Here is a 27,553-nt window from a genome sequence, read left to right on the forward strand (position 1 = left end):
GATTTATATTGGTACGTTTAGGTACGTCCCGACGTTTCATCACACACCTGGCCACGTCACATGTCGCCACACACCTGGCCACGTCGCATGTCGCCACACAGCTGGCCACGTCACATGTCGCCACACACCTGGCCACGTCACATGTCGCCACACACCTGGCCACGTCGCATGTCGCCACACAGCTGGCCACGTCACATGTCGCCACACACCTGGCCCGTCACATGTCGCCACACACCTGGCCACGTCGCATGTCGCCACACACCTGGCCACGTCACATGTCGCCACACACCTGGCCACGTCACACTTCCAAAGCAGCTGGATGGAATTTCATATCAGGTTCTGTGTCATAATTATTGTGATCTATACACATGCTTCAGTAACCATTTTCTCCATATCTGACGCTTTCCATATGTATCAAAACCATGCGTACATATGTATATTTTTGAATACTGTGCCCATAAGTGTATTTTGGACAGCATACACATATGTATGAATATTTTGGACAATGCATCGATGCATTTTGTGGACATTGTGTCCATGTATGTATATTGAGTACATATGTATGTTTTAGACATTTTACTTACGAATGTTTTGGATTATTCCTACATTGTCATCATATAACCACTGTGGCCCCTTTCCCAGGGTTTCCTCTAGCTTTAAGACTGCACTACAATCAGGAGCAGGGAAAGACTGGACTCTCTATGGAGTGAATAGTTCTTCGACAAGATTGTAATCAAAACCTCAAAGAAAGAAAGAGACATTTTGCTCACAATGCAATCATAAGCGTCCCCGCTACGTCTCTTCGTTGTATATCAACTGATTGTGATATTTCTCTCTTGTGTCTCCCCTGGTGATGTGATTATTACACGAAAGCGCACTTGGGAACTTATCGTGTTTCATTTTCCCCGTGGACTCATAGGAAAGTATATATATATATATATATATATATATATATATATATATATATATATATATATATATATATATATATATATATATATATTTATATATATGTGTGTGTGTGTGGGTGTGTGTGTGTGTGTAAAGAGACGGACTAACAGACAGATTCAAGAAATAAGAATATTTACGACGAATGTTTACCCAAAAGGCGGAGGAAGCGTGCAACGTTTACTGTGATCAAATCTGGAATGATAGAGAAAGTCTTGTGTGAGGCACGTGTTGTCAAGTGTTATTTGTGAGATGGAGGGATTGCATGTCCGAACAACAGCTGAGTGCCAGCAGCCGCCGCAGCCCACGCCAGAGTGAACCGGAGAGCAAAAGAAAGCTCTCTGGACCAAGGAAGTGGAACCTGACAGCCACTGAAGTGCTGCTTCGCTTCGCAAGTCTTGGTAGTGACGGTGATATACCTCCAGTGGTCGATGAATGGCAACCGCCTTTTAGCTGATAGATAGATAGATAGCTGTGTAGATTGGTAGATACATTGGTACGTAGATTGAGAGAGAGAGAGAGAGAGAGAGAGAGAGAGAGAGAGAGAGAGAGAGAGAGAGAGAGAGAGAGAGATAATTATAGATACTTGTTTTTTTTTTGTTAGAATTCCCTTACTCAACCCTCCATCTTGGGAGATGAATTTGGGAAACTATCATACCATAAATCTTCGTTTTCCATCCGTTCGTGGCGTATATCATCGTTCACTGAACCCCAGGGGGTATTACTGGTCGGAAGCTCTGTTATCAGTTATTGGGAATTACGACCATTCTGTTGGCTGACCCTATGAACGAAAGATAATGCAAAATGCTGCCAGATAACGAACTGCTCGTCTCTGTGGTTCGTTATGATTCACAGTGTCCGCACTGCATCTGGAAGAAGGAATGTAGGTAAAGCGTATTGTTCACAGTCCGGATAACATCATCCGGAAAAGTAAAGCTGGGGTCCGGTCTAGCACAGTCCGGTTCCTGGGTTCCATCCTCGGCCGGCAAGATGTTGTCAGTACGTGGTGGTTGTGGTGGTGGTGGTTGTGGTGGTGGTTGTGGTGGTGGTTGTGGTGGTGGTGGTGGTGGTGGTGGTTGTGGTGGTGGTTGTGGTGGTGGTGGTTGTGGTGGTGGTTGTGGTGGTGGTGGTGGTGGTTGTGGTAGTTGTTGTGGTGATGGTTTTGGTGGTGGTTTTGGTGGAGGTTGTGGTGGTGGTTGTGGTGGGTGTGGTGGAGGTTGTGGTTGTGGTGGTTGTGGTGGTGGTGGTGGTTGTCGTGGTGGTTGTGGTGGTGGTTGTGGTAGTGGTTGTGGTGGTGGTTGTGGTGGTGGTGGTGGTGGTCGTCATCGTCGTAGTAAAAGGCGACTGAAAATTGAGGAAGCGGAGAGGCTGAAAATCCTCCCCTCCAGTTTCTTTATTTTTCCAAAAGAAGGAACAGAGAAAGGGGGGCCAAGGGAGGATTTTCCCTCTTCGGCTTAGTCCTCTGTTCTTAACGCTACCTCACTGATAAAGGAAATGGCGAATATCTAAAAAAAAAAAAAAAAAAGCATTTCATTCTATGGCTTTCGTATATTTAACTTGATGAATCATACTTTTCTGAACTTGACATTTTTGTATTTCTTTTGTGTTGCCTCCCGTCCATGGAAGCTAATGAACCGGGGCGTTATTTTTGTGTGTATGTGTTCCAGTCCTTTAAACTACCGCTGATATCGCGGATAGAAGAAAGAAAATGGCCCTCACCACAAACATTACCATTTGTCACATCTGAGGTCGTCGGCGTCATGTGATTGCTGACCTCATCTGGCGCAGATGACTCTTCAACCGACAGAAGAAAAAAAGAAAAGAATAGAGGAAAAAGAAAAATAAACCAGTTGGCGATATCTCGTAGAAAATGGGCCGTCGCCCGTGAATTCGCTGCGCCAGACCTTTCGCTCTGATCCATTGGTTATGAGAGGAAGGAGACGAAAAAGAGAAACTCATCGCTAGACATTGGTCACCATCCTCCATGATTTGGCCTGTTGTCAAGTGGAGGAGGTAGGGGGGTTGTTTACGAACTCGCCCCCTACCCCCTTGCCGCCTCCAACCCATCAAGCCATCCATATTGGAAGATAAAACTACATAGTAGTGGTGATGCTATAGGAGGGATGGTAAATAACTGGATTTTTTTTTGGAGTGGGCTCTTTTTTTGTGGGGCGGCCATCCCTCCTACCTCGGACGGTGAATGTGAACAGACATATCCTTCTCCCATTTGAAATATTTGGGGAAAGAACAAATGGAAGGGAAGTGATACCGGGGGAGGGAGGCAAGATCCTGACATTACTTCTACTGCTACTTCCATTTGATGAAGATGGAGGATGGTACCCCATAACTCTACCAAACACCTCTATGTCTTTTTTTTTTCTAGATATCTACAAAAAGGCGTTTGCCACTGGTCAGCAAATGGGATAGAAATAGATAAATTGATAGATTTCATCGTCAGTCCTATCACGCTTTGGGTGGTATTATCTGTTCCTGATTGTGATTTCAGACCATTTGGTATACTGGATATGTGCTGAAGATGGTCCACAGACGCAGCGGGGGTGTCTTTGTGTAGTCCACATACATATAAAGGTTACGAAAAGATAAATTTACAAAATATATATATATATATATATATATATATATATATATATATATATATATATATATATATATATATATATATATATATTACATATATAGCAAAGACCAAGGCGTCTTCCACTGTGATTGGCTTTTGCACTCCAGTGGCCAACTCACCTTTTTTACGGTGGACTTGTAAGTGAAATGCGTTGGGACGAAACCGTAGACTTATTGTACGCGTGGAAAAATAACTCCCCCTAAAATCTAATGTATTGGAAAACCCTTAAGTCAAATACCCAAAAAAGAAACATATTGATAATAGGACCAGTCTCTAAAAATTTTTAGGGCATAGAAGTTTTATAAAAGTGAGGAGGAAGAGATGAAGATCGTAAAACTTGATAATGACACTTCTTAATGGTCACCCCTCTAAATAATCTCCTCATTTTATCCATTTTCTTCTTTTTCATCTTTCATCCGCCCTTTTTCTCTACCCTCCTCCCTTCTTTATCTCCCTTTACTCCCCATCCCAGGCACACACCCTTCCTGGATCTATTGCTCTCTTAAGGGTATAAACGTAAGAATAGCTCATAATAATAGCGGGCTATTATGAGTTCGAGCAGTGGGCTATTATGAGTTCGTGAAGGCTCGTAGCCCTAGCCTAACTCTACCTTAGCATGAAGGTTGTCATTCTTATAGGCTAACACCTCTGGGCCATTTGGTTATGAAAAGCCCATACTTCCAGCCTCGTTCTAGCTCGGTGCAACGTAGTCTTTCTTGGGTTATTATCACCTGTCCGTTTGACTATGAAAACCCCTTTGTCCTTACTTTAGTTTGGCTTGGTGTAGGCAATCCTAGGTCAATAGCCTTTGCTTATTCGGCTGTTAAGAAGCCCGTAGATCTAAGCTTAGTCTAGCTTGACCTGATGTAGCCAACCCAGGGCGTCCATGCACCTCTTGGTAGTTTAGACATCAAGAGGGAACGAGTTGGACCATGTTTATCCACCTTATTTACATTTACTACGTACCGCATGAAAACGTCTTGAAGGAAATTGCACTTGTGACAAATAGGTTCCGTCGTGGAATACTGCGTCATGAGAGTCTCTCTCTCTCTCTCTCTCTCTCTCTCTCTCTCTCTCTCTCTCTCTCTCTCTCTCTCTCTCTCTCTCTCTCTCTCTCTCTCTCGTCTATCCAACAACAGTCCGCTTTAACACCAGAGTTTTAAGTTGGTCTTGGGCAAGCAGCTTTAGAATCATCTCATTATTATTTTTTTTTCCTCCTTAAAGGGAAAGTATAGGTCGATGGGGAGGAGGGAGGCTAAAGGACGCAAGCCCAGGTAATGAAGTAATTTGTTCTGAAGTTGTGGGAGAATAAAGCGAAACCTTATTAAGCGGCTGCTAATTGCACGCCGCTGATTGATCATAGGTGGAGAGAAGCTAATTATGGTGACGAAATGTGCTTAAAGGGTTGCGGGTAATGAAGCCACACCGACTGATACTTTGTATAATGATTTACAGAGTAAAAAAGAAGAGTGAAGTGATGGAGAGAAAATAGAGATGGAAGATGGAAAGAGACAAGAGGATCTAGGATGAGGCCTTGGTGAAGGAAGATAAAGAGGGAAGATAGAGGGAGTTATGACGAAGAAGGCTAATGTCCGAAATTAGGAAGGAGTAGAGGGGTGGATGTGGCCATATTGGAATATGGAAGTAATGAAGGGGAAGTCTTAGAAGGAGAATGGGAGATGAGGTTACACTAATGAATAATGAATGATGTGTACTAAAACAGTATGTGAGCCTAAGGAAGGATCGATATTTCGTATTTAGAAAGGAAGGGGGGAAAATGTCCCAAGAACGAAGAGGAAAAGAAGAAAGAAGGAGGAAGAAGGAGAAATGCAAAGAATGGAACAAACAAACAGACAGAGAAAGAGGCTGTGATCTGTGCCTTCAGTTCTGACGAACACTTGAAGTGCCTCTTGAGAGAGACTTCATGAAGAGACAGATTCATAGACGGTGAAAAATCTTCCAAGTACCTGGTCGTAGTACCTGCCTTGCTGCACAGGTAATGTCGAGGTCGGTCGTTACCTCAACAAATGAGTAAACTATTAGTCGTATGCACCGAGGCTTCCTCAACCATCCATCATTAACGAGGGTCTTCCTGCACATGACGAGTAATCCTCCAATTCCAGTGAGTCTGAGATGCCGCGATTTCCATTACCCATCGCTCCGGCTCGAATGGTTTTAGAGATCGAGTGGAAAAGAATTTTCATAAGTCCCTCTAGGGAAATGTGGCCTCCAGTGTGGGATGGCATATTGCCACGCTTCGAGACGAAGGGAAGGCTCGTGTGATCTTCACATACTGAGGTATGACTTCGATATGACTTCTAGAAAACACCTTGCCAACCCCAGTGTAATGACAGAGCAAATGTTCAGTCCAGTCGTGAGGATTTACACACACACACACACACACACACGTTTCCGTCTGTGTTCCTCCTGGTTCGCTTGTCTATCATCGACCCCAAACTCCTCCTGGCAGCAGATGCAGTCCTCGAGGATCAAGAAGTGATGAAAACGATGGCCCATCACAGCAAAGTCTACACCCACGACAGCAAGAATTTTCTGCAGCGATGCTTTGGGCTAACTCGTGTGTTGTACCAGAAGGAAAACCGCTAACGGTAGCTGTTATCAAAGTGATGTCTTCCATATGTGACATCAAGGGAGGGGTGACGACTGCTTTATGAACCTAAACTTCGACCATGGATTAGATGAAGGCTGCAAATCATCATCTGTTGGACCATCAGGAGCCCTTTTGTCTGTCCTTGTAATGTACTCCCATGTGCACCTTTCATGGTCATTATAAACCTATAGAATTTAAGGTTATATTTATTTTATATGTATTTGTTCCATTCATCGCAAAAACAAATGTCCGTCAAGTAGAACGGCTCATAGTGTTATGAAAGTAACAAAATCGCAGGGAACTGACCAGGAAGATATATTCAGAGACGTGAAAAAGGAGTAAAATGGCATATTCATGAATATGGAATTATTCAAATGAGGTAACCGAAAAATCGAAGGAAAGTTGACAAGAGTTGCGGGTTTTGACGGCACTGGCTCATCCACAATGGTTAACGCACTCTAGCTATAACACACGCCTTTAGCTGCACTCGATCTAACGCACTCAAGCTTCACCAAAGCTCGCGCGTTTTCGCTTTACGCTCCCTGACGCACTCAAGTTTCCACTCGAACTGACCGCACTCAAGCTCATACACTTGAGCTAACGCACTCAGGCTCTCTCACTCGAGCACAGGCACTCTAACCTGTACCTCTTAGAGAGGTGAGTACACCACTTGTCACGATCCTCCCACAGGATCCATATTAATGTTCCCCTGTGAAGGTGGCACAGGCAAAGGCTTAGTGAGATTGCTTCCCCGTCTCCAGGGCAGCCACACTGCCGCTGCTGGTGTTCCCTAAGGTCTCCTGAGGCCAACGCAGATTGTGTAGGACCTCAGCTGAACGCCTGCAAGAGCTGGGTATACTACGGCCAGCAGACCGATAGTATACGGAGAGTAGCTCCTAATCTCTTCCAGCCAGGCTGTGTTCGGTAACACTCCGTGATGCCTACACTGCAGAATACGGGGCTTCGTCTCCGTTGCAGTGGCTCATGTTAAGAGCTGCGCTGTTGTTATGTGGACTGTTCCTCCCAGACTGACTTCAGGGGAGGAGATGTTGTTATCGTCAAATTCGCCAGATCTCTGAGGAGCGGAGTCCTTGTCTCGACGAAGGGGCCCCGTTCTCTGGTGTCCTCTTGATGTAATATGTCATTGACGGCTGTACCGTCCCTACAGCAAGTGGTACCCCAACGCTTCGACCCATAAGAGGCGAAAAAGATAAGACAAGGAGGAGATTAATGAATGTTGGTCACGATGCTCCATCATCAGCCAAAACTCGTATGCTTGCTACCCAAAGTCTGCCACACGGACGACCTTCGAGAGCTTAGCCATCTACAAACAGGAAGATCATACAACGAGGAAGCCATGGATCAATCTGCTTTGCTCGCGAGAAGTTGGTCGCTTCCAGGAAGAACATAGTGACCTGCATCCAGGCTAATTCCAGGACTAAGGTAGCTCGTTCTGTCGGATGATCACCTCCGGGTCGCTTTGAAGGAAGCCCTTTGGAGAGGAGTTCGGACGATTATCACAGTTAAGGAAGATTCCCGGCAGGAGATTACGACCTGTTTATAACTATTGGAGATGAAAGACTCGACATGAGAGCTTATGCGCGGCTTTGACGTGTTGCCAGCAGACAGCTGAGCAGCCAGGGTTCGCGAGGTATCATTTGAACAGACGTCCATCACAAATATCGCACCCAGTACGGAGGTATTAGATTTACCGACTCGTCGTCGTCGTACCTTTAGTATTTTGAAGTCTTTCCTTAAAGAACGATCGTGAATGACTGACTAACCTGCTCCCGAGAGGGAAGCTACCCTTGTGCTCCTTCAGAGCAGCTGTATGGTTAAGGGAGAGGGCAAACATTACGATCAGCTGTGTGTAAGGGGTCATGGTGAGGTGCCTGAGGACTGGGGGAAAGTATTTGATATAGTGCCATTGCTCAAAGACAAAGGGGGGATTAAAGGTGAGTGTTCAAACTACATAGGCATAAGTTTGTTGAACGTACTTGGTAAGTTGTATGGGAGGGTATTGATTGAGAGGGTGAAGGCATGTACAGAGCATCGTATCGGGAGGAGCAGTGTGGTTTCAGAAGTGGTCGAGGATGTGTGGATCAGGTGTTTGCTATGAAGAATGTATGTGAGAAATGAGTTGAGAAACAGATGGATTTGTAGGTGTAAGCGTTGCATTGATACAGTACCCAAGCTGATGTATTGTACGAGAGCCACGCTGGTGTGTTGTAGGTGTAGAAGTCGTATCATACAGCCCCTTTCACTGGGTCTCAATTGCTCTACGAGCGAGAACTACAGAAATGAATGTTCTGTAGCGGATGAATGAAGTTTATTTGTTTTGCCGACCTGTGCAAGCAATGACTTAACCGAGAAAGCAGAACTAGATTTCAACCTGCGTCCGTATCTCAATTATTTTCCGTATTCTGACCTCATCCATAATTTAGCCCACGTACCTAGTTCAACCTATGTACGTATTTCAGCCTAGAGCCGTATTTCAATGTGTGACTGTATTCCAATTTATGATCGTATTGCAATGAACACTTGTTTGTTTGTGAGTGTATGTGTCTATATCTGTCTGTGTTTTTTTTTTTTTGTGTGTCTCTCTGTCTGTCTATGTATATGAATTCATTGCCACGAATATTTATGTATATATTCACACGGACGTGTAGAAAACAGAAACACTTGCCCCTCATTTTTTAAAACTATTTATCTTCACTCCTTTTCCTCGCCGTTTCGTTTTAATTACCCTCCTTTGTTTCGTCAGTTCCAGGCCTTGATAAGGAGGACTTATATCTGGAACTTGGGCCATGTACATAAAAAGGTACCTAACCTATTTGTCTATAGCCAGATTTTCTTTGTTCCACAGATACAGGTCGTAATTGTGTTTTCGTGAGGTCAGGGTGAGGACAGCGACAGAGGGTGTGGTAGACAACTCTACGGCAGTCAACATAACCATTTCACTGCACAGTGAGTAAAGAAAGCCTTTGTATAAGCTCGTAGACTTGAAACATTTATGATACTTCTTTTCATCACTTCGTGTACGCTACAAGATATGCAACATGTGGGTCCAGATACCATTACATTTATTCTTTTTAAAGATGTTGGTGTTATATGACGGTCAGCTGCTGTGGGTCAGATGGCCTTAAAGATTTCTTGTGACCTCGTCACTGCTACTGAAGGATACAGTGACTGAAGAATACAGTTACTGAAGGATACAGTTACTGAAGGATACAGCTACTGAAGGGTACTGCTGCTGAAGGATACAGCCACTGGAGGAAACTGCTACTGAAGGATACAGTGACTGAAGGATACAGTGACTGAAGGATACAGTGACTGAAGGATACAGCTACTGAAGGAGACAGCGACTGAAGGATACAGTTACTGAAGGATACAGCTACTGAATGATAAAGCTACTGAAGGATAAAACTACCAAATGGCAAAGGATAAATCTATTCTCTAATGACAGTCCTTCACCTCAGAAACTTAATGTCAAGTTAAACGACTTTAAAAACAAAAGAGAGAGAATTGTAATGACGAACTCTTCGCTTCTTGAAAAGACAAATGCAGCTTGGAAATTTGGAGTTTCCCTGGGGACTTGTGAGATGCCCAAACTTTCACACAAGCCATTAACTCCTGTAACGAAATTTGCCAACTGTTTTTTACAGGTCAGGTCTTTTTCGGTGGGAATGAAGGAGGAGCAGCAGAGGAAAAGCTTTTTGTGTGTGGTTGAACGAGTGATTAGTGCAGTGAGAAATCAGGATGTGATTCTTGCTCTTACAAATATAGTTCGGATATAGAAAAGAAAATATACGTTCACTGTTATTATTACATCAGCTCATGGCGGGTAAACCTATTTATCGGCCAATCCTTCCAAGGGAGGATGAACAGCTAGGTTGACTGTGGGCCTACTGTCCAGGCAAGGGTGCAGAACCAGGCGGGCCCGTGTGTGAATTCATCATATTCAGCTATGCTGACCCATTACACCACGTAAACATGGAAAGTGTATTTTTTGTTTACAATGGTCATGCTCTGCGAAAGGCGTCGCTAGAAGAGATGTTTCGAGATGGTCGCTACATTACTGGCTCGCTGACGTAGATGTCAAGACATCTCTTGTGAGCTCACGTCGGCTGAGCTCACGTCACTGTGATCACACCTGCTGACCCCCCTCGAACCCCCCCTCTCTCCACCTGAGCTCACCTCACCATCACCACAGAACCACGGGATCATAACATTCCCCCGCCGAGAAAAATGGGAAAGAGAGTGGAAAGAGAAAGGGCTTGTAAAAGACCCCAGACCCAGACCCCAGACCCACCCACCCGCCCCTTTTCCTCGTCTTTTCTCTCACCCATCTCACGTACTGTGCCAATAACACTAGAGACCCGTCACTTTGATTTAAGGATCAACTTCCACTTCCAACACTTTAAATCTCTTTTAGAAAGGTTCCTGGATATTCCTGGTCGGCCAGGCGTAAAGCATGGCCTCTTAGGAACGATTTATACTGCCGTAGAGAAAAGTATATATATATATATATATATATATATATATATATATATATATATATATATATATATATATATATATATATATATATATATACTACACGTCTCCCTGGCTGTAAATCATGAATGCTTACATGATAAAACTCTCAGAGAGAGTGAGTAATGTATGACGCCTCGTCGTATTATTTCTTTTTTTTGGAGGGCTTCTGAATAATTATTCACTGTGATTAATGATGCCAAATGATTAAGGAGATAATTTTGTTAGGCTATAATTAGTATTTATAAACTGTTAATTAGGAGTTATGACTGTGGGGTGGAGTCTCGACGTTGACGTACGTGTTCTGCATAACAATAATGTTTTAGAGTATTTGATTTATTTGCCAATTTTGTCTACGTGGATCACCTTTGTCTTGGAGAAAGTTGAGTGACTTTGTTATCTCCACATTCTTAGATAAGAATAATCGCTGTTGTTACCTTCAGAAACACATAACATTTATATGAGCTTGGCTGACAAAAATATAGGAGAATTGGGGTCTGTTATGATTTCGGCTCCTTAGATTAGAGATGTAATACTTTTTAGCATTTATCTTTTTTTTATATATATATCCGGATTTAGCACATTCTCTCTCTCTCTCTCTCTCTCTCTCTCTCTCTCTCTCTCTCTCTCTCTCTCTCTCTCTCTCTCTCTCTCTCTCTCTCTCTCTCTCTCTCTCTCTCTCTCTCTCTCTCTCTCTCTCCCCCCCATCATATCTCTGACCCCCGCAAAGCTCAGAAACTTGCCCCATCATAAATCAGTGTTATCGGGCGGGAGTTCCCTTCCTGTACCCACAACCTCCCCATCCGCCCATCCAACCCCCAGCAGAGCGCCCTACCTCCAGACCCCAGACACACACCCCCCCTCGTGTACCCGCCCCGCGCCCCCAGACTTCATGACCTTAAGCTCCTCCTGCCGTGGCCACAGCGGGTGGGACGCCTACCAGAGGACATCACGTCTGCCTGTATCAAGACCAATTTCCTTTCCATTTTTTTTAAAGGTAAAAGAGAAAGAAATTGGAATAGAATGGCTTCATTGACATGGAGGAAGAATTGAGTTAATATATATCACCTCTCTCTCTCTCTCTCTCTCTCTCTCTCTCTCTCTCTCTCTCTCTCTCTCTCTCTCTCTCTCTCTCTCTCTCTCTCTCTCTCTATCTATCTCTCTCTCTCTCTCTCTCACCCGTTCATCTCCCACCTCCCATCAGACACCTGAGACGCAGCCAAAGTACGACAATTTCCCGGCGACTCTTGGGGGGGGGGGGGGGGGGGGGTTGCCCCTGGGGGGGTGCCCCTGGGGGGGGGGGGGGGTGCCCCTCCTCCCGAGCCGTCAATTTGCTTTTGCCGCAGCGGTGGCGGCGGTGGAGACCGAGGAGGAGGGCGTATCGCGTTACGCCCCGCGCTTCGTCGCGGCGCTGCACTGAGCGTACTGTGTCGCCTGTGGTGGTGTGTGTGTGTGTGAGAGAGAGAGAGAGAGAGAGAGAGAGAGAGAGAGAGAGAGAGAGAGAGAGAGAGAGAGAGAGAGAGAGAGGGGGAGAGGAGATGGGATGAGGAGGAGTGAGTGAATATTAATGGCGGAGAATGAATAGAGAGGTGAATAACGAGAGGAAGAGGCAGAAGGAAGTGAGTGAAAGAAGGCTTGAAGGAAAATGGGTTGGAAACAGACGTTAGCAGGCCTACACTGTATAGTTTCCTCAGATCGCTTCGCGCACTGAGAGCACGTCGCCCCCTGTATATCACATCACTCCAATTCTCTCTCTATCCCGTGCACGCCTCGTTAAGAAAGAAAAAAAAAGGTAAAAAATCATTCGTCTACTTTTTCCCTTCGGCACCGCCACTAGGGTCATCATTATCAACCACAACCTCAACCTCCTGTCCCCTCCCGTCTCTCCTTTCCCGTCTCTCCTCTCCAGGCTCTCCCCTCCCGTCTCTCCTCTCCCGGCTCTCCTTTCCCGTCTCTCCTCTCCCGGCTCTCCTTTCCCGTCTCTCTTCTCCCGGCTCTCCCCTCCCGTCTCTCTTCTCCCGTCTCTCCTCTCCCGGCTCTCCTCTCCCGTCTCTCCTCTCCCGGCTCTCCCCTCCCGTCTCTCCTCTCCAGGCTCTCCCCTCCCGGCTCTCTTGACGGGGCGAGGTTCCTAACACCCCCTCAGAGGCTGAAGATTCCCATCCTTCCCTGGTGTGATGTATGAGGCTGGTTCGATGGTTAGGCTTCAGGCCCAGCGTCTGCCAGGGGTCGTCAAGGTGCGTCAGTGTCAAGCCACATTCCCCCACCAGCAGGTGAATCCTTAACAACACCTCCTTCACGAGGAGTTAAGGATTCTCCTGCCGTAAGACCACATAGGCTCGAAAATGATGAAGACGTACCACTAATTTTACCTCTCTCTCTCTCTCTCTCTCTCTCTCTCTCTCTCTCTCTCTCTCTCTCTCTCTCTCTCTCTCTCTCTCTCTCTCTCTCTCTCTCTCTCCTACCAACTCTCTTCACGGCTCACCAGCTGTCAGATATGAATATATTTAACATCTAATGATATGATTTAGATTTTGAGAGGCACACGTGAAAGCCACAGCTCTTTTCTTTTCTCTTTTTTTCCTCTCCATCAGCCTGGGTTTATTTTATGCTTTTGGTTTACGATTTTGTTGACTCCCCCATCAGCCCGCAGTAGTCGAACCCATGTACCCAAAAGCCAGGAGCCATTGATATCTCGTGGGGGCCTGAGGTATTGTCCTCTTGAACTCGACGGAATCATTCGACGCTCAGGTCAATTAGAGGTACGTGTGTCTGTCTGTCTGTCTGTCTGTCTTTCTGTCTGTCTGTCTGTCTGTCTGTCTGTCTGTCTGTCTCTGTCTTTAGAATCTAAATGCGCTTCTCTCTACGACACGAACACGACTCCCGCACAAACTTCTCCTTGCAGTACACACTTTATGGACACTGATGGCCAATATCCTTGGCGATGTTTGTTCACATGGCACCTGCGGCCTCTCACTGGCCGGCCCATAACTCTGGCCTGTTAAGGTTATTGGCCAAACAAGAGGCCTCGCACGACCTCCACCACGCGAGAAGCTACAATTATTCTCCCCGGGTCGTTCTTTGGGGTCGTGTCGCACCCGCTGGCGAGTGGGGGTAACCCGTCTCTCATCTTCTCGATCCCCAGCCACTCAGGATGTTTAGGACGCATTTTTTTTGGCGGGCGGAGTTGTAAAAAAAAAAAAAAGGAAAACGGGAACATTTTGACAAATAGAGAGCATTGTTAGAAATTGTACGACGCGTGTTATTCCAGAGTGAAGAAGAAATTGAGAAAGTAAGACATGATATCATTTTATAACTGTGGGGGAAAGACAGGAAAGATATCATCACATAACAGTGGGGGAAAGATATCTAAAGCTATACCAGTTGAAGATATGGCAAAAATATATAGTCCAGACATGGATGGAAGATCACATGTTCCTTTAAAAGGCCTCAAACCTATTAGTGATCGATAGACATGTCTCACCCTCTCTCTCTCTCTCTCTCTCTCTCTCTCTCTCTCTCTCTCTCTCTCTCTCTCTCTCTCTCTCTCTCTCTCTCTCTCTCTCTCTCTCTCTCTCTCTCATTGCGACCCCCACCTCCACACCCCACCCCCCCGCAACACAGTCTTCCCCCCCCCCCCCTCACTGAACACGGCGTACGTTCTGTGTGGGACGAAAGGCGTCGATGAAGACCAGCAGACTGAACATACTTTGTTGGAGGAGGATAACGCGGGATGAATCGCTTCCCACACCTCTGCTTATAGGATCCAAGTCTCATCCTGACTTTATGACGTATTTCGGGTACACTGAAGGTGTGTTGACTCGGGTGTTCTGTGTCCGGCACATGGCCGCCGGGTATACAAAAGGAGAGGCAGTCGCGCTGCCAAAAACAACATGGTTGAAACTAGAAGCGCGGATAGAAGATTGTATTTATGGAGGAAGAAGAGGAAGAGGAGAGGAGAGGAAATTAAATTGAAAATGAGACCTTGCTGGCGGTGTGAGTGTGGAGGTACGGTGGAGGGGGAAGGAGGAAGGGGGAGGAGGAGGGCATGATGGAGACGGAATGTGTTTGAGGGGTAATACAATAGGGGGGAGGACGTGGCAGGGGGTGTTAGGGAGGGGAGGACGTGGTGGCAAGGGGTGTGGGCGGGAGCAGGAGAGAGAAGAACAGGAGAGGGAGAGGGAGAGAGAGAGAGGAAAAGATGAGAGGGAGGGAGGCACAAATGAGAGGAGTGAGTGAGAGTGGTGCCAGATGAAGGAGAGGAAGGTGACATTAAGTCGTTTCATCTCTCTCCATCATGCACCAAGCAGGACGCCACATTGTAGAGTCCACAAGTCATGCAGGACTCCGGTCCATGACCACCCCGCCGTGCATGTTAACATTAGGCATGTTAACATTACCAGTTAACCAATTAACATTACCAAGTTGGACGTCCTCCAGTTTTCACAGAGTCGATTCCACATTAAACCAGCTCGTTTGACTTCTTATATCGCATGTACGACTGTTAACGTCCAGTGCAATTATTCATGGAAATGCAACAGTGCATGAAACGTCTTCATTACCTGGGCATATTAGACGATGTAATATTTCAAGCGTCGGAATTTAAGAATTTTATGTGCGTAGTAATTCAACCTGGCCACCTGCTCCTCTCTCACACCTTACACATGGTCTCATATATATATATATATATATATATATATATATATGATAGTCCTTGGCATGTGAGAACACAACTAGTGAAGACAAAAATATAATCAGTCTTTATGAGAAACCAAAAGTTTGACATGGTTTAGTATCATGATATTCACGTCTCTCTCTCTCTCTCTCTCTCTCTCTCTCTCTCTCTCTCTCTCTCTCTCTCTCTCTCTCTCTCTCTCTCTCTCTCTCTCTCTCTCTCTCTCTTTTGCTATTCATTATTTTTGCTTACAGAACCGGCATGTTGCTTGCTGCTTTACTTGAGAGAGCTGGACGAAGCCATTGCTGAGCCAAGATAGGTGGTTAAGGTGTGAGGTGGGGGTGGGGTTGTCGTGTTCTCTTCGCGCTGAGTGCATCAAGAAACCCAGGCCAGCAGATGATGGAACTACGTATAAGGTAATGTGAACTCCTTTGTTCGTATTTACTCCCATAATGGAGCAGTGGGGTGCTTTTCAGCGCCTGTAATGTGATTCACATCCTCCACTTATTGTGGGTAATGTGGTACTAGATTGTCAGCATTTGCAGCACCTTGCCCCCATCGTGCTGATGTAGGCAACGACGCGCTTTATGTATGTAAACGGACAGATAACTGAAGGTAAACACAGCCAGTGTTTGGGGGGGAAGATGACAAAACACCCTCGTGCCTCGCACGGGATATTGTCCCACTGTGAATAATATCTCGCATGTGAATGCTGTCCTCCTGTGATTAATACACGTCCGTATCATGCTTTTACCTGTGGAATTCATCATCTGCTAGCCTTATCCAACCCATTTGGTCTGCGAGTCTAATCTGGAATTACTGCAGAGCCGAGATGAGGAACTGTATTATTTTAAGTGATATAATGGCTAGCCTTCTGGGTGCTGCAGGGGGGTGGCCCTTATGAAGATAAAGGGGGGGGGACTCCTGCTGGAGCAGGAGGTAAAGAGACAGATGGTCCTGCTATAGACACCGGCCTGCTAACATCAGGAGGAGCCACCCCTGAGTCGACCATTAATCAAAGGTCTACTATAACGCGCGAGGAGGGTTGTGTTGTGCAGCTGAATTCAAATAGCAACAGACTACTAGGCGGGGAAGGGGGGGGGGGCCTCGAAACGAGGTCGTTTGCATAAGTGGAAGAGAGGAGGAAACTCATGGGATTGATGTGGTACGAGTAGAAAGACGGACAGACCTGCTAAGGGTCTCATTTGTTTCGCTGGTGTGTTCGGAACTGGCAGTGTCGCAGTCATGTATCATGGCAACCATGGAGGGAGGCTGGGATCCTCTCGCATGTTTGGAGGGCGAGGTTGGTGCCTCCACTTTAACTATACACCGCCCGAGGAGATACATCAAGGAGGACCATCACCAGAAGTAATCAAGTATCAGTATATATATATATATATATATATATATATATATATATATATATATATATATATATATATATATATATATATATATATATACGTATGTTAGGGGCCGAGTGAAATATGAGCGATCTCACTTGTCTCTAACTCGAGGCTCAAATCATATTTAAATTTCTTTTCCTTACGCTATGATGACTTTATCCTCCTTTGCTTTCATCATTACTCCTCTTCCGCCGTCTACGTTTTTCTCCACTTGCTACATTTTCCTCCTTGTTATGCTGATCCCGAAGCTGTTTCCTTGCCAGCCTCCCAGACCTGGAGATTGGCCCTGCCCTCAAGAGAGCTGCCAGCTGCACCCGTCAGACCTGATGATCGTGGATTAATTGCTTCCAACGTACGTACGTGCCTGGGTGAACCGTGACGCCCGAGACTGACATCTGCTGTGGGTCGAGGGTAGCGAAGGTGGTGCGGTCGGTGCACTGCAGGAGTGTGTAGACGAGGTCCGTGTGGCTGTTTTCGAGTAGGAAGGACCGATGTAATTTGCGCGTTTTCATCTAAAGTTCTGTCGTGTGTGTCGGATAAGGAAGAAAACCAGACGAGGTTTAAGACATAAAATAAGTTGGAAAAGATGAGGAATTGCTTTGATATATTCTGATGGTTCGGAGGCATGGAAGTCTTGAGTCTACGTAGAGTTTAGACTCGACACTTGGAGCTTTGATGATGGTAATGCCACGTTCTTTCCACCTTAGTTTATCGTCTCATTTATATACTGCAATACAAGTATTTGTATATGTACATAACAGCAATATCTACACAAAGCCAGTTTGATTTTTGGCGTACTTCTCAGATATTTTTTTCAGGAAGAAAAAAATTCCCTTTTGATTTTCTTTGGCTGAACTTTATTTCCAAGTTGTTTCCTGCCAAACTCCTGGCTCTCTCCTGGCCGACGTTGTCATGGCACGTCCATGATAATCTGTCCGTCCTCCTTAAAGATATAGCCAAAGAATTCTCTTCAGAGAACTCCTTGGTTGAGAAAAAGTTGTGACCTCGATCCTCAAGGCTTCACTTCTGCTCCGGGAACTCCTCACTTAGGAGGATCCCCGGTCCACTCATCCGGCAGGGTCGTGCAGGATATGACGGTTTAACTGATGTTTGCTCTACTGGTAGTGTGGCATCTGTGTAGGGAGGTACAGATGCCTGGCAATCCGAAGTAAAGCGTCGGGTTGGCTGGGATGAACGACCCTATACCTTACAGTTGGCTTCGCGTATGATTGGTTCTTTGTCTCTTTGCTTGAATGAATTCTGGAAATACACCCATGATGGCCCAGGATTCCAGTGATGAGATTTTTTCCAGTGATGAACCTGTGTTCCAGTGACGAACCAGAGTTCCAGTGATGAACCTGTGTTCCTGTGATGTACCTGTGTTCCAGTGACGAACCAGAGTTCCAGTGATGAACCTGTGTTCCAGTGATGAACCAGAGTTCCAGTGATGAACCTGTGTTCCAGTGATGAACTCGAGTTCCAGTGATGAACCTGTGTTCCAGTGATGAACTCGAGTTCCAGTGATGAACCTGTGTTCCAGTGATGAACCAGAGTTCCAGTGATGAACCTGTGTTCCAGTGATGAACCAGAGTTCCAGTGATGAACCTGTGTTCCAGTGATGAACTCGAGTTCCAGTGATGAACCCAAGTTCCAGTGAGGTTCCAGTGAAGGTTAGCAGCGCTTACACGAAAAGGGAAATAATGAAGTTCAAAAAGCGTGAGTGGAGGAAATAAAGGATAAAGAAAAAAAAATTGAGTAAGGCATGAAATTGTTCAACAGATGCTAACGAAAGCCTTCTGATACTTGTTGCTTCGCGAATATTGATAAGCCAAAAGATCTGTTATTCACTCAGCGTGAAAAGAGCAGCCACTGGACTCTCTACAGTGTAGGAATTCATGAGGGAAAAAGAGAGGGTTGAGGGTTGTCGTCTTTCCAACCCCTTGCCTCCCTATCACAGGCTCGCCACCTAAGGGGATATCGGGTCACGACAATCGGATACGATCTACGGATATCGGCCGGATATTACCCCAGGCTCGAGACACACACACACACACACACACACACACACACACAGCTAGAGCCACAACAGACTAGCTCCTGACGACCTGCTGCGTATTGGAAGGAATTGTGAGATAAACTTCGACACATATATTCTCTCTCTCTCTCTCTCTCTCTCTCTCTCTCTCTCTCTCTCTCTCTCTCTCTCTCTCTCTCTCTCTCTCTCTCTCTCTCTCTCTCTCTCTCTCTCTCTCTCTCTCTCTCATCTCTGTCTATCTATCTATCTACCTATCTATCTATGTATATCTGTCTATCAATCTATCTATCTATCTATCCAAAAAGAGCTGACGACCTCCTGATGTCGTCACAGGTCTAATGAACACGTAACAGTGAAGTTGTTTTTGCTGTTGTTACCGTCTTTATAAAGCGCTGTTCTCGGGTGCAGAACCCGAAGTAATACCTACAGAAGTAGTGGGGAAAAAAAAAAAGGAGCAGTCGTGCGGTGCAGGGAAAGGGGATCAGATTCTGAGGTCAGAGTGGGAGAACAGCGTCGCGAGTAAATTCACTCACGTCGTGTTGCTTGTGTTCATTGCGACCACCTGTCTCATCCATGTCTCTTATCGGTTGTAAGATGTCACTTCCTCCCCTGGCGATGTGTCTGATTGTGGCTCGTATCTGACACCTGCTCCTACAGAGCTGCCAGTCCCAGGCACCTTGGTCTGGCACCTCCTGGTATCTACCAATGACTGGTCAAGGCCCTTCCCCCCGACCTCACCCAACAATATGTTCCAGCAACAGACGTTATAATATGTTATCATAAGTGTTTTCTCCGAGGACACAGTCACCTAGGCCTCCCCCATCCAAGCTATAGAGTGCCGTGTATGTCAGCAATGAATGCTCAAAGCGACGGCAAATTCTGTATGGTCCACGATTATTCATAGACCCCGTCGAATCTATATGTAAATTCTTGAGCGTAGCGCCCGCGCCTCCATCATTGGCAGGCCCGCACCAGATCCTGTCTAATTGACCATTTGCACCGACATCACTGTTTCTCAAGTTGCATTGCTCGTTACCATCCTGTAGACGTAAACAATCGCCCGGGGATGAGGACAACTCCAATCTTTCGCACGTCATTCTTATCATTACAGTTTAAGACGCAGAGGCGAAGATAACTTCCCGCACACAGAGGTGAGGTAGGACTATTCAAAGAGGAAAATGGTATGTAAAGACGCTAGATCATACGATGAAGAATATACGGACAGCCTCATGCGACGCGTCCTTCATACCTAAAGACGTCTTTTGTGAAGTCTCTTTCTCACTTTAGGATGAAATGATACGACGTTTCTCCCTAAGTTACGTTGAGCTTCATATGTTAAGGCTACATTAATTAGATTGCCATATTCTGGCCCCTTTCTTTCCTCACTGATCTCTGTTATAGTGCGTCGCGTTTGTTTACCAGCAGGAGAACATATTGTTCTCCAAAGCGTTGAGTGTTCTTAAGATCTTGTATGTTATTGTGTTACGGGAGCGAGACAAAGGAGTGAACCCTCAGGTTTATTGGATATGATACATCTTAGATGACTTGACATATTCACTCGATTTTACATTACCAGCTACACGGCTCAGCCCTTCAGCCAGCCTTGGTGAAAGGCCAGGTCTAAGGCCCCCGTCAGGAGCAATAACCTATAGAGGTGTTGCTGAGCATTTACCCTTCGCAACCTCTCCCCTCCCTTATGCCACCATGTGGCACCTTTCTTTCCTGTTCAACCTCTTTCTCCTTTTATTTCCCTTTTTCCTCCTTTTCTGCTCTCGTGAAATATCTAACTCTATCTTCTTTTTCCCTCCTAATCTTTCCTCCTTCATCTTCGACATCGTATCCGTCTCCCCTGGCCCGCCCTTCCTTTATGCAAATGATGGTACGGAGGCTTGTGTCGCGTTCATCAGTTGGTGATTGAGCTGGAGACTTCGTCTAACTTCACTTCCCAGCAGCCGGAAGGAAGTTGGACTGGCAAGACGTCAGCCATGGACTTGTGGGGCGGAGGGCCAGCGAGACGAAGGGCCAATGGGACGAAGGGCCAGTGAGACGAAGAGCCAGTGGGACGAATGGCCAGTGAGGCGAAGGGCCAATGGGACGAAGGGCCAGTGAGGCAAAGGGCCAATGGGAAGAATGGCCAGTGAGGCGAAGAGCCAGTGAGACGAATGGTCAGTGGAACAAAGAGCCAATGGGAAGAACGTCGTCTACTGAGACAGCAGACGGAGGACACCTCTTTTGAATTATCTTTATACCTTCTAGCTTTCACCTCACTAATGTGTGGGTTTCTGATGTCTTCCACCTCGAAAGGACCCAGTGGTCTGTTGCTGTTCGAATTCCTTTGTAATCGGGCAAGCGCGCTGAACGTACATCTTACACCACCAATATCTGAGGCAGAACCGAACTCGCCTCCAGTTTTACGAGCGCACGTTCTGGTCCGTCGCTGATGACTGGAATAGTCCAAGGGAGCCAGAACATCATGCAAGAATATTAGGATCCAACTGAGCGTGGGACGCGCCGCACCACTTAGGGATATTCTCGTGTGAGGTAAGTGCCTCCCAGGGCAGAGCAGAACTTGACAGTGGATGTGAATACACTGGAAAGAAATACATCAGCGAGTGAAAGAAAATACACCAACGAGTGAAAGAAACTACACCAACGAGTGAAAGAAAATACACCAACGAGTTAAAAGAAAATTCACCGAGTGAAAGAAAATACACCAACGAGTGAAAGAAAATACACCGAGTTAAAAGAAAATACACCAATAAGTTAAAAGAAAATACACCAACAAGTTAAAAGAAAATACACCAAAGAGTGAAAGAAAATACACCAATGAGTTAAAAGAAAATACACCAACGAGTGAAAGAAAATACACCAACGAGTGAAAGAAAATATAACAACGAGTGAAAGAAAGTAAACCAACGAGTCTCTTTTTTAACCTAAAAGATTTTTTGTGTTCACAACATCATTGGATCTTCTGAGATCCCCCTTTTTTTTCTGAAGTTCCCGACGTGCGTAAACACGACCCCAAACTTTCTCTCGCGGCAGATGTCAAAAGTAACTTCGAGTAGAAATTAAATTTCAGGGAGAGCAGCACCTTGGTGAGAAGGAGAAAAAAAAAAACATGTTTATAGTTTATAACAGCTTTAGGCATGTGGGTGGAGAGGGGGGGGGGTGGAAGGATGGGAGATAGAGAAGCAGGATGGAGTGGCTAGGGGCTCGGGGCGTGTGGGAAAAGACGGAAAGGGGCTTTTGCAGTAAGAGGGAAACATGGAAGAGAATAATTGGTCGTGGAAAAGGTGAGTACGGCTTTATAGTTGGTGGTGAAGGATGGGAGGAACATCAGTGTATTGAGGAGGTGGTGGTCGTCGTCGTCGAGGAAGAGGGAGATCACGGTGTAGCCAGTCGTAGGCCAGTCCCAGGACTCATGAGATCACCTGTAGAGACTCCACACACACACACACACACACACACACACGCACCACGGCCAAACACCCTTGCATCAACAAGCAAATTTCTCCTGGTCGCATCTGCCCTATGAACACCAGGGTTCATGTGAACAACACCTAGGAGGGTATAAGTGGTAGGTGGACTACAGGGCACCCTCCTCCTGCCTTCGAGATCGCCACGCCGCAACGCCTTCTCCTGGGAGACGTAATTTCCCTCCTGTACCAGCAGCGTACTCCACTCAAAACCTCCTCGCTCTTTCGTAGATTTCTTTTTTGGAATTTGGGAATAAACACGTCGGTCAATAACAGGACGCAGCACTGTTACGTGAACCACCTGGTGATGTGTTAAGGAAATACAGTGCTTTATATACCGCCACGTTGTCGTAAGTCCACCAATAAGCAGACGGGATGGGATGGTTAAGGAGACACCAAATGCCTGACAGAATAAAGAAGATGACAGGTATTGAGTTGCATGTGTGGCATGATATAGAGAGGTGGAGGAAGAGCAGCTCTGGATGTACGAGCAGTACTCCACACCAGAGTGAGTAAAAATTCTCTCTGGATACGAAATAGCTGCTCAAGAGAAAATGTAATTACAGCAACTATACAACATCTGCCTTTACCTTTTGGTGAAAACAAACGACCCTTGCTTTTGGAAAGTAGATTTTGTGATTATTAAGTGGTGAGGAGGGTCGTCCACTGCAGAGGGAATGATCTGGTTATAAACCAGTTTGTGTCGAGTATTGCAGCAGTGGAAGAGAAACATCTTCGACCTGTTTTCTGTAGTGTAATCTAATACAGTAAATCACCCGTTTTCTGTAGCATAATCCGGTACGGTAATTCTCAGACGGACCCTCAGTTCTGACTGGTTAGTGTACGGGAGATCATTTCAGAACTTACTGTGTGGAAAGAAAATGGGGAAGAAAAAAAAAAACGCTGGAGCATGAAGACATCAACTTGGGTCTTGTGGCAGCCATTACTCGGCTCTTTGGGGCAACTCTTCCATGAACTTCAATTACCTTCATTATCTGAGGCGGCGACCTGGGAAATTAGCAATAAAACGAGCGCTTCACTTAGGCTCGAACCCCCTCGTATGACAAGCGGGGGTTAGCGTACTCACTAATACGAAGTTATCGTACTGTGGCAAGTTATCGTACTTACAAGTACGAAGTTATCGTACAGTGGCAAGTTATCGTACTTACAAGTACGAAGTTATCGTACAGTGGCAAGTTATTGTACTTACAAGTACGAAGTTATCGTACAGTGGCAAGTTATCGTACTTACAAGTACGAAGTTATCGTACAGTGGCAAGTTATCGTACTTACAAGTACGAAGTTATCGTACAGTGGCAAGTTATCGTACTTACAAGTACGAAGTTATCGTACAGTGGCAAGTTATCGTACTTACAAGTACGAAGTTATCGTACAGTGGCAAGTTATCGTACTTACAAGTACGAAGTTATCGTACAGTGGCAAGTTATCGTACTTACAAGTACGAAGTTATCGTACAGTGGCAAGTTATTGTACTTACAAGTACGAAGTTATCGTACAGTGGCAAGTTATTGTACTTACAAGTACGAAGTTATCGTACAGTGGCAAGTTATTGTACTTACAAGTACGAAGTTATCGTACAGTGGCAAGTTATTGTACTTACAAGTACGAAGTTATCGTACAGTGGCAAGTTATTGTACTTACAAGTACGAAGTTATCGTACAGTGGCAAGTTATCGTACTTACAAGTACGAAGTTATCGTACAGTGGCAAGTTATTGTACTTACAAGTACGAAGTTATCGTACAGTGGCAAGTTATCGTACTTACAAGTACGAAGTTATCGTACAGTGGCAAGTTATTGTACTTACAAGTACGAAGTTATCGTACAGTGGCAAGTTATCGTACTTACAAGTACGAAGTTATCGTACAGTGGCAAGTTATCGTACTTACAAGTACGAAGTTATCGTACAGTGGCAAGTTATCGTACTTACAAGTACGAAGTTATCGTACAGTGGCAAGTTATCGTACTTACAAGTACGAAGTTATCGTACAGTGGCAAGTTATTGTACTTACAAGTACGAAGTTATCGTACAGTGGCAAGTTATCGTACTTACAAGTACGAAGTTATCGTACAGTGGCAAGTTATTGTACTTACAAGTACGAAGTTATCGTACAGTGGCAAGTTATTGTACTTACAAGTACGAAGTTATCGTACAGTGGCAAGTTATCGTACTTACAAGTACGAAGTTATCGTACAGTGGCAAGTTATCGTACTTACAAGTACGAAGTTATCGTACAGTGGCAAGTTATCGTACTTACAAGTACGAAGTTATCGTACAGTGGCAAGTTATTGTACTTACAAGTACGAAGTTATCGTACAGTGGCAAGTTATCGTACTTACAAGTACGAAGTTATCGTACAGTGGCAAGTTATCGTACTTACAAGTACGAAGTTATCGTACAGTGGCAAGTTATCGTACTTACAAGTACGAAGTTATCGTACAGTGGCAAGTTATTGTACTTACAAGTACGAAGTTATCGTACAGTGGCAAGTTATTGTACTTACAAGTACGAAGTTATCATACAGTGGCAAGTTATTGTACTTACAAGTACGAAGTTATAGTACTATGCCAAATTATCGTACTCACAAGTACGAAGTTATCGTACAGTGGCAAGTTATTGTACTTACAAGTACGAAGTTATCGTACAGTGGCAAGTTATCGTACTTACAAGTACGAAGTTATCGTACAGTGGCAAGTTATTGTACTTACAAGTACGAAGTTATCGTACAGTGGCAAGTTATCGTACTTACAAGTACGAAGTTATCGTACAGTGGCAAGTTATCGTACTTACAAGTACGAAGTTATCGTACAGTGGCAAGTTATTGTACTTACAAGTACGAAGTTATCGTACAGTGGCAAGTTATTGTACTTACAAGTACGAAGTTATCGTACAGTGGCAAGTTATCGTACTTACAAGTACGAAGTTATCGTACAGTGGCAAGTTATTGTACTTACAAGTACGAAGTTATCGTACAGTGGCAAGTTATCGTACTTACAAGTACGAAGTTATCGTACAGTGGCAAGTTATCGTACTTACAAGTACGAAGTTATCGTACAGTGGCAAGTTATCGTACTTACAAGTACGAAGTTATCGTACAGTGGCAAGTTATTGTACTTACAAGTACGAAGTTATCGTACAGTGGCAAGTTATTGTACTTACAAGTACGAAGTTATCGTACAGTGGCAAGTTATCGTACTTACAAGTACGAAGTTATCGTACAGTGGCAAGTTATCGTACTTACAAGTACGAAGTTATCGTACAGTGGCAAGTTACTATACTCACAAATACAAGTTATCGTATAGTGGCAAGTTACTCTACCCACAAGTACGAAGTTATCGTACAGTGGCAAGTTATCGTACTTACAAGTACGAAGTTATCGTACAGTGGCAAGTTATCGTACTTACAAGTACGAAGTTATCGTACAGTGGCAAGTTATCGTACTTACAAGTACGAAGTTATCGTACAGTGGCAAGTTATCGTACTTACAAGTACGAAGTTATCGTACAGTGGCAAGTTATCGTACTTACAAGTACGAAGTTATCGTACAGTGGCAAGTTATCGTACTTACAAGTACGAAGTTATCGTACAGTGGCAAGTTATCGTACTTACAAGTACGAAGTTATCGTACAGTGGCAAGTTATCGTACTTACAAGTACGAAGTTATCGTACAGTGGCAAGTTATCGTACTTACAAGTACGAAGTTATCGTACAGTGGCAAGTTATCGTACTTACAAGTACGAAGTTATCGTACAGTGGCAAGTTATCGTACTTACAAGTACGAAGTTATCGTACAGTGGCAAGTTATCGTACTTACAAGTACGAAGTTATCGTACAGTGGCAAGTTATCGTACTTACAAGTACGAAGTTATCGTACAGTGGCAAGTTATCGTACTTACAAGTACGAAGTTATCGTACAGTGGCAAGTTATTGTACTTACAAGTACGAAGTTATCGTACAGTGGCAAGTTATCGTACTTACAAGTACGAAGTTATCGTACAGTGGCAAGTTATCGTACTTACAAGTACGAAGTTATCGTACAGTGGCAAGTTATCGTACTTACAAGTACGAAGTTATCGTACAGTGGCAAGTTATCGTACTTACAAGTACGAAGTTATCGTACAGTGGCAAGTTATCGTACTTACAAGTACGAAGTTATCGTACAGTGGCAAGTTATTGTACTTACAAGTACGAAGTTATCGTACAGTGGCAAGTTATCGTACTTACAAGTACGAAGTTATCGTACAGTGGCAAGTTATCGTACTTACAAGTACGAAGTTATCGTACAGTGGCAAGTTACTATACTCACAAATACAAGTTATCGTATAGTGGCAAGTTACTCTACCCACAAGTACGAAGTTATCGTACAGTGGCAAGTTATTGTACTTACAAGTACGAAGTTATCGTACAGTGGCAAGTTATCGTACTTACAAGTACGAAGTTATCGTACAGTGGCAAGTTATCGTACTTACAAGTACGAAGTTATCGTACAGTGGCAAGTTATTGTACTTACAAGTACGAAGTTATCGTACAGTGGCAAGTTATCGTACTTACAAGTACGAAGTTATCGTACAGTGGCAAGTTATCGTACTTACAAGTACGAAGTTATCGTACAGTGGCAAGTTATCGTACTTACAAGTACGAAGTTATCGTACAGTGGCAAGTTATCGTACTTACAAGTACGAAGTTATCGTACAGTGGCAAGTTATCGTACTTACAAGTACGAAGTTATCGTACAGTGGCAAGTTATCGTACTTACAAGTACGAAGTTATCGTACAGTGGCAAGTTATCGTACTTACAAGTACGAAGTTATCGTACAGTGGCAAGTTATCGTACTTACAAGTACGAAGTTATCGTACAGTGGCAAGTTATTGTACTTACAAGTACGAAGTTATCGTACAGTGGCAAGTTATTGTACTTACAAGTACGAAGTTATCGTACAGTGGCAAGTTATTGTACTTACAAGTACGAAGTTATCGTACAGTGGCAAGTTATCGTACTTACAAGTACGAAGTTATCGTACAGTGGCAAGTTATCGTACTTACAAGTACGAAGTTATCGTACAGTGGCAAGTTATTGTACTTACAAGTACGAAGTTATCGTACAGTGGCAAGTTATCGTACTTACAAGTACGAAGTTATCGTACAGTGGCAAGTTATCGTACTTACAAGTACGAAGTTATCGTACAGTGGCAAGTTATCGTACTTACAAGTA

At 44.7% G+C, this 27,553-nt stretch overlaps 1 protein-coding gene across 1 annotated transcript in view; it reads left to right on the forward strand.

Moving 5' to 3' along the window:
- Cont (Contactin) overlaps positions 1 to 27,553 on the forward strand; it is a 264,268-nt gene that overhangs the window by 141,259 nt on the left and 95,456 nt on the right. The window contains exons 3-4 of the mRNA XM_071678565.1: positions 9,064 to 9,164; positions 15,660 to 15,821. Coding sequence (XP_071534666.1) covers positions 15,802 to 15,821 — 20 coding nt within the window. The 5' untranslated portion in view covers positions 9,064 to 9,164; positions 15,660 to 15,801. The remainder of the gene's footprint in view (positions 1 to 9,063; positions 9,165 to 15,659; positions 15,822 to 27,553) is intronic.

The sequence above is a fragment of the Panulirus ornatus genome, chromosome 28 (genome assembly GCF_036320965.1).
Source record: "Panulirus ornatus isolate Po-2019 chromosome 28, ASM3632096v1, whole genome shotgun sequence".
Lineage (NCBI taxonomy): Eukaryota > Metazoa > Arthropoda > Malacostraca > Decapoda > Palinuridae > Panulirus > Panulirus ornatus.